We start from the raw sequence: 11,063 nt of genomic DNA on the forward strand, positions 1-11,063 counted from the left end.
TGTGCTGATCAAACTTTAACACAAATGTAATGGATCTCTACTATCTGAAGAAATATAGAGCTACGCTATGCAGAACATTTCCCATTGACACCAATGCAAGTAAGCGAATGTCAGAGTTATAATACACAGATCTGAAGTTAGGACTCCCACAAAAATGACTGAAATAGCATCAGGGGAGAAGTGGAAGGCATGGGTATCACAGCCCCCATTTCCCAATCAACAACAAGGAATCAATACAGGTGGTTTGTTTCCAGTCTTTATTGCAATGATAGAAACAGAGGTGGTGGTATACCATGTGGATATTATTGCTTCAACTAATCCCTCCTCCCTACTGCAGTCAAAGGGAGTGTGTGGATCATTGTGTAGGGATCTGAAGTCATAGATACTAGCATGTTGTAGGTGATTTTATTTAGGGATTTACAAAATATTGTAACATAAAAAACAAGCAAACAATAAGAACTGCAAACATAAACAGGCGGGTCTACCATGTGGACAGATCTGGTGAACAAATGCAGTCTGAACATGGCCATTGATGACTTCTTCACTTGTCATTTGGTCAATATTCAAAATGCTAAAATCTAAAAATATCAACGCCTTTTGCCACCGATTAGTTTTTTGTTTATTTTTGGGGGCCATTTCATTCACAATTGTTGTCAATTTGTATGAAACAGTTCCATGCATTCATATGATATTCTTAAATCAGCATTTTGAACATTTACATATAACATAGCAGAGACTTCCATTGATAGCAGAGACTTCCATTGATACATAGACAATATGTATTAAACCTGACTTTTGAGAACTTCAAATTCCAATCTCACATCCACCTGGATCGTGATATTCATTGATGTTTTCCATATGGCTCTTTCCGAACATAAACAAAGGTACAAAAGCACATCGTCCCTTAGATACAAATCTGTACACTCAGATGCAAGTCTGATTTGTCCATGTCCAACACCTAGGATCCTCAAGGATGACTATCTGCATACACATTATTGATCATGCTGTCCGTCTATCCTTTCTCTCACCTCTCTGTAGTGTGGCCATGGTGAACTAACCAGAGGCCTACTATTCTATCTTTGCCAACACAAGGGCTGCTTTAACCCTGGGCATTCAGCGCGGCCTCCGCGGTTTGGCAGTTCGGGACGTACCAGCTCTCTGGTTGGAGATGTGTGCCAGGCTAGGCAGGCTGCTGGCCAGTTTGGCCAGCCCACCGTTAGTAAGCAGCTGGTGGATGGCGGTGGTCTTGGTCATCCCTCCAGTAGAGACCACAGGCACTGCCCGGAGCAGAGTGCTGCTGCCAGTGCCTATGGAGCTCAGGACCTGACCCTGTGGCTTCCTACCGGGGGCCTAAGGGAAGAAGGGGGGGGGGGGTTGTTAGACTCAATCACATAGCTCATAGAACAGACTGGTAACTGAGGAGATCACTGGCACGTTTTAGAGAGAAGAAAGCCAGTGTATACTGTACCTGAGTGTTGCCCATGTTAGCTGTGGTGGGCAAGCTAGGGGACTTGGTCACGATCTCCTGTAGACTGAAACTTAGGCCTTGGAGGAGGCTGCTGGCGGAAGGTGCTGCACACAAACCCAGGAGTAAGTAATCAGTGGAGCTAAAATTTAGACCACATCCCTCATTAGCTGAGGGGTAACAGCAACACTGCTGATGTTGGTGAAATCTGAGAACCAACACAACACAACCTCTGGTAGAAATGTCCAAAGGTTACAGTTCATGAGACTGCGGTTGCATTGAACCGCAACCAAGGCCATGAAAAAGGATGTTTGATTTGAGTTGTTGTTCACATGGAGAGCTTTCATAAAGTGCGCAGAATCGTTACATAAGACAGAACTCCATTTTCACTGCACTCTTGACATATTACTTAGCCGGATTCTCCTTATTGTAAACTCTGCAGTACATGGCTTTAAACTCTACTGTTAAATTAGGTTTCAAGTGTTCTGACTTGCATCTGTTTGATGAAGGTGCAAGATCTGCTACCGAGTAAGGACAGTCGTGCAGGCAGGAGATACCTTGGGCAGTAGCAGGAGTTTGCGCCTGGACTGGTGAGGAGGACCCTGACACCATGCAACTCTGCAGGTTGTGGAAAGAGCTGGACCCAAAGCTCAGGGCACTAGACACTTCTGAGAGACTACCAGACCTGCAGTAACACACATAACCAATCTACTCAAAGTTGCTCAGAAAACAGAGCTGGAGTGAGTTAGCTACCCCGTAGAATGTTATGTTCTATGAATACAACTTCCAACCAGAGTCCACAACTCATCAATCCGTTCGCATCAGACACCGCTGCCCATTGTTGGGTATAGTGTGCGTGTAGGGGAACGGGGGGCATGAGTCAGGCTTACCGTTGGGCTGTAAGGAGTCCAGAGAGTTCCTTGGCTCCAGGTACAGTCTGTCCCACTGTCACACTGAGGGGCTTCCCTGAAGGTCCCACTGCATAGGAAGACAGGCCATGAGGAGAATGAGACAATTTATCTTAATTTTGTGCTTCATATTTCTTTCTTCTGTTCTTAATGATTCTTGCAGTGGAACAGACAACTGTTCCCACCATCAGATTTAAGCTGGTTACCTTCCTGTGCTGAAGAGCTGATGGCGCCCCCTGCTGTCTCACTGTGAGACACAATGGTGACCTTGATCTTGGCCCTCTTGGAGGCCTTGGAGGGTGTAGGGCTGGGCGTCTGCCTCCTCTTCATATGGGCCCTCAGCTCATCTCTCTCTAGCCCCTCACTCTGCTCGCTGGACACGGGCACTGAAAGACAAACAGTCGTTCATTTAAGGATGGAAGTCAATAAAGTATGATGTACAGCTGTTGTGTGAACCTGCGATAAGGGTGAAATGGCAAACAGGAAAGAAGTGAAAAGAAAAGAAAAGAGGGGAAAGAAGGAGCAGAGACAGATACTTACCAAATACACAGGAGGGAGTGCCAGGAGGAAGATTTTTCCTCACAAGCATGTTATGTTTCATAAAAGCAGCAAACTGAGCTGGAATGAATTGGAAACAAAGATGGAAGGAAAGTTGCAGAAAGAGAGAGAAAAGACAAAAGGATGAAAGTATTTCAGTCACGTCGCATCATGCCCTTCAGATGTCATGACAGTCCAAACCAGCAAGTTCAATGTCTGCGACAGAGGAAACTATTCGACCATTATACCATTGCAGCCGTGCTTATCCTTGAGCTCACAGAGCTATTGAGAAATCTGGCATCGGTGATGGTGACTGAATTTTCACAAGCTCACACCAAGTGGGACAAGTGTGAGAGCTGTGTGCGTGCTTGTGCACAAGTTGGCAAACCAACCTTGTGCCTGCTTGTGTGTCAGCACCGTTCCGGATCGTTGCATATGGGTCTTAAGAAGCTGTGTGGCCGTGATCAGGCTTGACTTCTGTGCTGGGGACAGTCCCGAGGTCTTTGGCTTGGGGCTTGAGGTCGGACTACTGCACACACTAGACAGGTCCTGAGGACACAAGGAAAACACAGCTTATGAAGTGGATGAGTGATAGAACACTCCTAGAATTGTGTAGAATTGACAGGAGAGCTGCTGTATGACTGACCTCAGAGCCTGAAGGAGATATTGGCACCCTGAGAGCAGGAGAGGAGGGCCGCACCCTGTCCAGGTCAAAGGGCAGTTCCCGTCGGGGCTTCTTCTTCTTCTCTGTATCCAGGTCCCTGACCTCCCCTGAGCCGTGGCCATGGCTCTCTGTCCGCGTCAGCACCCCCGACAGAAAGTCTGCTATCTCATCCTATAAATGAGCAGTAGAGAGAGCACAGACATTTTAATGTGCCAAACAAGCACTCACACTCTATGTAGTGTGTTTGATGGCTGAGGCTATATTCTGAAAATAAACAAATGGGTCTCATTTGCAGATCAAACGAGACATGGACCAACCTGAATGCAGCGATCCACCATAGTCTGTGTCAGTCCCTCTGATTTCATCTTTGTGGAGTTGATTCTGAAGAAGGAAACCATTTAATCAGAAATGAATAATTGAACTGTGATGCTCTTTTAGCCCTTTGTCTTCAGATAATTATTTTTGTGCTGCTGCTTGCTACTAGTTTATCCAGAAAGAACACCAGTGAGTGATGAGTAAGCCCACCAACCTGAGGTTGTCATCAGCTCCCCCCACCACCACCATGCTGTTGTCAGCCCGGAGCTTCTCTCTGAACTCCTCCATGCCCTCTGAGCTACACTGCAGGGCGTTCTGCCCCACCACAAACAGCACTGGGGCCTTCATGTCCAGCAACGGATCGTCCACATCCTGCCAGACAGAAATACATTTTAAAAATATCTATTTAAAAACAGTCAATACAACAATATGACTGACTTGTGACAAAAAAAAATAAAAAAAAATAAAGCAATAGTAGCAGCATCCTATTCATGTCTAGGTATCTTTGCTGAAAGGGTAAATAACAACAAAATAGTGTCTTTACCCCTCTAGGCCCATTGACTGTTAGCAGAGGTAAGCCAAGACACACCACTGCAGTCAAGTATTCCATGAGAGAAACCTGGGAGAGTTCAACCCTAAGTTAATATGCGCACCAACATTATATCCATTATATCCAGGAATACAATACATTTTTCAGCCACCATCTTAAGTTTAATTAAAATATGTTACACTTGAGCATCACAGAATGTTTAGGAAAAGATGACACGGTACACAAAGACAGCAATCATAGCTCAGCCTTACATGACAGGCGATGAGGGCTCCCACATTCCAGCCAACCAGGATAATGGGTTTGTGAGGGAAGTGACTGTGGACCTGGGGCATGAATGCATTATTTTAGTCGTCTACTGTTTGTAGGGTCAGTCTAACAGCAGTCGCATCGTCAGGATAAAAAGGGAGATTTCAAACATCAGTAACGGTGTAGTCCATTTTGAATTTTTGTTTGTCTTGCATATGCATGGTCATTTCACAACTAACACCAATATTTGGTTACATAGCTGCTGGTTGACAGTCTTACCTCCATGACCTTGGCCCTGACTGTGCCCAACATGTGCTCCAGACACTGGGTAATGCCAACATTGGCTCCACTGTTGATATGGGTGTTTACTGGGATGACCTGAGATGAACACAGATGTTAGATTTTCTGCACGGGGAATCAAATATGGGTTCTTGTTGGTATAACCTACTGCACACAACCAGGTGTAAATAAATACAAACCTTTCCCAAGCAGGAGAGCTGAGACTGCCAGAATCTCATTCGGCGTGAGGTAGAGAATGCAGGATTGGTGGGACCCGATGGGGCGATTAGGATAAGTGGGGAGCCAGGAAGCTTGCTCTGAAATGCAAACAAACAGAGAGATATGCATCCGGTCATCATCAGGAATCTTGTGAAAGGACTTGTGAGCAATACAACTGCAAGTATTATGAATTATCTTTACCAAGAGAGGTAGTAAAAGCAGCCATACAAAATGTATATTTCTAAATGATCTGTATAACACAGCAAAATATACTTCCTTGCTTTCAAAACTAAGATAATAAACAAGCAATTTTCTCTCACTTTCATATCTAACCATCTTGAGTGTCTTCAAATGCTTTCCAACATCCTAATGAATTTCTTGACTATATTTCGAGAGAGAAAAAAAAATACAAGAAGATGACTAAACAAGAAGAAATGTGGGTCAATCCAGTCATACGGTGCATGCTCAGAGCCCCATAGACAATGGGTCTTATTCCAGGATAGCAGAGACAGAGCTGTACCGGTTTGTTGTGAGACAGAACCCCCACAGCTGGGTCCCAGGGCCGCTTCAGTAAGAGAGAGAGGGCCTCTGCACCTGCTGCTCCAGTCTTCACCGACGACGTCAGCAGCATCCTGTCGATCAGGGAGGGCAACTGCACAGACACAGAGGAAGGGAGTAGTGAGTCATCCCAGACCTGACACGATCAGTCCTTCGATACAGTGGCGCAATGCATCTCTCACCACCTGAATTTATGTATAATGCCACACATTGAAAAAACAGTGACATCCATCAGCAATGAATGGGAGTTCGATAGTACCTTGCTCTTGAGTGTTTGCAGTATGTCTAGGTAAGCAGCTAGCATGGCCAGACTGAGGGACTCAATCAGGGTGCAGTGTAACCACTGGGTCAGTTTGGTGTCCCAGTTGATGCTGGCTAGTGCATGACGCACCTTCCTGGCACACTTGTCCACAGCAATCCTACGTAAAACTGGCTCATTGGAGGCCTAGGAGCCAGATAGAGGGATGGTGAGACAAGCACCTTCAAACCATACTAAATGCAATACAGAAATTAACCATGAGGTAGCTTATGCCCAGCTTCTCAATCGCTGAGGGTCATATCAATCAGTTCCTGAGCCAAGACCTGTCCTGTAAAATGTACTTTTATATCAAATGGCTCCACATAAAAGAGTTCTCCTTCATCAAAGATGGTGAATGTTGACTCACATTTTCATTGGCTAGCCGGGCCAGTCTTTCAGCTTGCAGAGCCTTCAGCACTTTATTGAACAATTTGTTTTGAGCAATTGACCATCCAGCCCTTTAATAAAGAACATTGAATATCACTACTTGTGATAGAGATCAAGAGACATGAACAGTGCTAGTATTGTAGGCTATACAAGAGCTGATCAAAACAAGCTGACTGCAACATGACAGCAGCCCTTACAATTAGTAAATTATATGGAAGTCCAAAATGGTTCTGCAAAGGAAGCCCACTCACTTGTTGATGTGTTCCTCCCAGTCATCAGGGGGTGGGGGGCCATCAGCTACTGTGCGAGCAAATAATACATGTCGCTCACACTCCTTCATCACACTGCGAGCTTTGTGGTTGTCATAGAGTGGCAGTGGTGTAGGTGTGACAGATTCCACATCAATTGACAAGTCGGATTCCCTGCAGAAGAACATAAACATGGAACTAGCCAAAGCCCAACTATTTCATTCATAAATGTGTTGTTCCAGTCATCAACAGGTATAAGTCTACTTGATGGCTGCCATGGTAAAGCTAACCATACCCTAATTCCAATAGTGCCTAGTTTAATGGTAGACACCCAGTGTATTGTAGGCTATGCAACAATAATGTCAACACAACATAATGATGTCACATTAAATTGAGCCTTACATGGGTGTACATTGCAGTACAAAATAACACAACATGGGGGAAATTACATAGCCTAGCTATTGCCAGTTACAAAGTGATGGTTATACATATTGATTTTGGACTGACTGAGTGAGTGGACACATCTGAAGTAAGTGCAAACTGAATTTAGCTTAATCAAGTGTGTTATTGGTTGCTCTGTGTTCGGTGCTGTGTTTGTGTTAGGCCCGCTAGTTAGTTTCTACTGAAACCATTGTCTAAGCCTGATTGCATGTAAATGATTGAATTTACATTAGGGGGGTGCACGACGACTGCCAATCGCCGCCTAGCCTGAGATAGATTACTTTTCCTACTATGACTGGTTGACTGTGATGATTCACTTAGTCAAATGCATTGATTGTAAGTCGCTTTAGAATAATGTGTCTGCTAAAATGCCGTAAATTTAATGTAAGGTTTTGGACAGTGGGACTTCAATAAATACACAATAATAATAACCAACTCTCTCAGTAAATTGCTACGCGTTTCTAATACTTGGCTATGAGTTCTAGGGCTCTGTTTCCACTCACAAAGGGGCTTCTGGTTGGCGCCGTGGTGCGACGAACAGCATGCGTGTGGGCCGGGCGCTGCTGGCGTCGGGGTGGGCATTCCACGGCTTGGCATAGCTGTGGTCCAAAAACACCACGTCCAGCTCGCGCTCGTGAACCGACAACTGGAACAGCAAGGACGTGCCCATCCTCCGCGCTGATGTGTGGAAGTCCCTCTCACCACCACGATGCATCATTCTCTGCCAGTGCCAGGGGCCCAAAAGGGCCCTGCAGTTCCGAGATGTGGGGTGTTTAGTTTCAACGCCAACCTGAGTAGAGAGGCAGTGGCGTTCAGTTGGCTGGTTGTTCACATGTCTGATCATCAATCATAATTCAAGCCGTGTGGATGTTCTATTATTCTAAGTAGGGCTGGGGTTGGTTCAAAGGCTTAACTACCTAGCGTATTGCTCCCAGACACCTTAACCACTGTCTGTACGTATCGTAGTGATTGTTGACAGACTGACATGGCCTACACACTCAACCATCTAGCTAACAACGTTAGCTGACACGACCAGAAACGAACAGACACTGTTTTGACATCGTTATATTAGTTGCGGTGCTACATCAGTAACCTAACAGACGGCCGAGATGTATAAGTCATGCTCGTATTATTCATAGGTTTTTAAAAAACGTATTTAGCTAGTTAATTCATCTAGCAAATACGACACACTATTAGCAAGCTATCTAGCGTAGCTGCGCGCTATTTACCGAGCCATCCCTACTCACCTTTTCGTGTTATTTCGCCATTGATAGCGTGCCACATGTGCGTTCTAAATACTCTTTAGAACAAACGATTTACAAATTATACTTTGAAATCAAATTTCAGGACCAAATGATTGAACAATATATCAGAACGTTTGTGAGGACTCCACCTCGCTCATGTGTTATGGCCGACTTCCTTTTGTTTTGCATAGGCAGTCGCGCCACAGTCACCAGCGCGCGGTGCAAAACACGGAATGGATCTGGCCCTGACCCGGATCCGGATGACTCTATGGACAGATAATGATACATACATACCTTTTTGTCTATTACATATTGCTATTGTTGAATGAGAATTTGAGCAAAGTTGTCCGGAGAGCCACAGTGAGCTAATGGAGAAGAATAGTGAGACGATGAGTCATTTGTGTGACAATTGATTTGATGGATTCAGACTATTAAGACTACAAATTCACCCTCAGTAAAAAAAGAAAAAAAACAGCAAGTGCCCCATCCTCCTCCCCCTCCCCCTCCCCCCCTCCCCCTCCCCCTCCCCCTCCCCCTCCCCCTCCCAGCTTTGTTTGATTCCAAAGGTGCAACAACGTACTACCTACTGTACTTCTGATCCAAAGGCTCATTGCAGGATCGAGGTGATTCCCTTCGTCAACAGAAACCCTTTAGAGTCCAGAAACAAATCCCCTCTGAGGAATTTGTGAATCATGGTAAGTCTAGCATGGCGATAATCAGAATCACTTTTATTACATCTTACTGTACAGTGTACACAAGTACACAATAATTTGGCTTTCTTCAACATTGACATTGCAGCATTCAAATACAAAAAACACAATAATAAGTAACGTAAGTAAGTAAGAAAAGTAACCCTATTTTGATAAAGTAATAACATGATGGATTTTACAGTGGCTTCAATAGTACAAAAATGCTGTGCAGAGTACGATTATATGAAATATTCCCACCACTAATCCCCGCTACTACCTAGTTAGTGTAGAGTAGTGGGGATTACTCACAGAATCCATTGCATTGCAATATTTTGGCTTGACTAGTGAGTGTGTCATTGATTTTCAACACGTTGATTTTTATTGTTAAAAATGTAAGATAAAATGCCTACTAGAGAAAGGAAGAAATAACCCAAAGTTACAGCTGCTACATTGGGTCATCAAGGGGTGTCTGTATGTTATTTAAGGGCATTTTTAATCTTCAACATTTAAGGGACTGGTGGTAGGCTTAGTTTGTATTCCCTGTGATAACAAGCATGTCTGTTTTTTCTTGTTCTCTGTGTGAAGAGGTCCTTTGCTCTAGCTTTAATCCTGTGCGCCCTGATTCCCTTGTTCCATGCTGCCTGTTACCATAAGGCTATGACACTAGAGCTCAATTCCCCAGGTGAGATCAAAAGCCAAGCTTCTAACCACCCATACACAATCCACACGTCATGAACATATCATGAGCATGAGACAGATCACAACAATATAGGAGATACTGTATATTTAATAGTTTTTTTTGTTTAGTCATGACCCATTGTCAGGATGATGTGGATAAGACATGGCATGCTGTGGGATCCTCCTGGAGGAACAGTGAATGCATGGACTGCACTTGTATCTCATGCTGCAATGCGTGAGTACACATCTACAGAGAACATTCAAGTAGAACATCTTTATGTTGGACATAATGCTTAAACCCAGTGTGATTGGGACATCAAGGGTTGTAGCACCAACAACGATTAAAGATTGACATTTGAGAAGTGTTAAGGAAAATCATTTGGTGTGATTTCATTGACTAACCATGCAAAATCCTCTCTTTTGCTGTTTGTTTGCAGGTATGCAACTCCAAGATCTTTTCCTGATGACTGTAGGGCGGAGTTTGATCAAAAGGCATGTAAATACAACGTTGTCAAGAAGAGTGACCCCTCTGTTCCATGCCCTATCTTCGCCGGAGTGGGGAAGTGATGTGGTTCTTTCATTCAGTGAATAAAACATGTTTTGTCAGCATAGCCTTGTCTCGGTGTGAATGTGTTCTGGTATATGAACTGGATTCATTGAATATTCTGAGATGATGAGTAGCAAGGTAGCTTAGGGGTTCAGGAGGCAGAGGCAAAGTCTAATGAAGGTCTATCTTTATAACCAAACATCCTTACTCAGAGTGACTGATCATCTTTCTAGCCCCACACATCAGCATTATAATAATATTAACTTAAATGTATATAGCGCCTTTCACAGACCCAAGGTCTCTTTACAAGGGAATAGGACAAACAGAACAGAGCCAGAGAGACAAACACACAAAACAAGAAACAGTGAAACAGCTACTAAAGGTTGAACGCAATGGTGAAAAGGTGGGTTTTAAGGGCAGAATATGTCCAGAGTTGGAGAGTCGCGGATAACCTTGGGTAGAAAGTTCCAGAGGGTGGGGGCTGCCACACTGAAGGCTCTGTACCCAAAGGTCCGGTGTTTGGCGCTGGGTTGGATGAGGAGGCCTGTGGACCTCAGAGTTCTGGATGGGGTGTAGTGGTGGAGGAGATCGGAGAGGTACTGGGGGGCCAGGCCGTGGAGGGATTTGTAGGTGAGCAGGAGGAGTTTGAATGTGATGCGGTGTTTGACCGGGAGCCAGTGCAGACGGGTGAGGATGGGGGTGATGTGCTGCCAGGGCTTGGTGCAGGTGAGAACCTTGGCAGCGGAGTTATGCCTGTTCAGGGCAGTGTCTGGTAACCCGGACATGACTC

At 44.7% G+C, this 11,063-nt stretch overlaps 1 protein-coding gene across 2 annotated transcripts; it reads right to left on the bottom strand.

Moving 5' to 3' along the window:
• Positions 1 to 252: 252 nt before the first annotated feature.
• On the bottom strand, positions 253 to 8,516 carry kansl3 (KAT8 regulatory NSL complex subunit 3). 2 transcript variants are annotated; one of them, XM_080530997.1, is made up of 19 exons: positions 8,363 to 8,516; positions 7,619 to 7,905; positions 6,678 to 6,848; positions 6,407 to 6,497; positions 6,001 to 6,186; positions 5,704 to 5,835; positions 5,165 to 5,281; positions 4,965 to 5,063; positions 4,691 to 4,762; positions 4,434 to 4,508; positions 4,104 to 4,261; positions 3,892 to 3,955; positions 3,557 to 3,745; positions 3,303 to 3,459; positions 2,580 to 2,759; positions 2,356 to 2,443; positions 2,023 to 2,150; positions 1,469 to 1,572; positions 253 to 1,350 (listed from the first exon to the last, which is right to left on the bottom strand). In XM_080530997.1, exons 2-19 carry the CDS (start codon positions 7,831 to 7,833, stop codon positions 1,114 to 1,116), a joined length of 2,463 nt encoding a protein of 820 aa, XP_080387123.1. In that variant the 5' UTR covers positions 7,834 to 7,905; positions 8,363 to 8,516; the 3' UTR covers positions 253 to 1,113. The 2 variants fall into 2 exon arrangements, with proteins under 2 accessions (XP_080387123.1, XP_080387124.1); XM_080530998.1 differs by lacking the exon at positions 2,023 to 2,150 and having other exon boundaries at positions 1,213 to 1,350.
• Between the last annotated feature and the right edge of the window lie 2,547 nt (positions 8,517 to 11,063).

This window comes from Nansenia antarctica (genome assembly GCF_963989245.1).
Source record: "Nansenia antarctica genome assembly, chromosome: 5".
In the NCBI taxonomy this organism is placed as follows: domain Eukaryota; kingdom Metazoa; phylum Chordata; class Actinopteri; order Argentiniformes; family Microstomatidae; genus Nansenia; species Nansenia antarctica.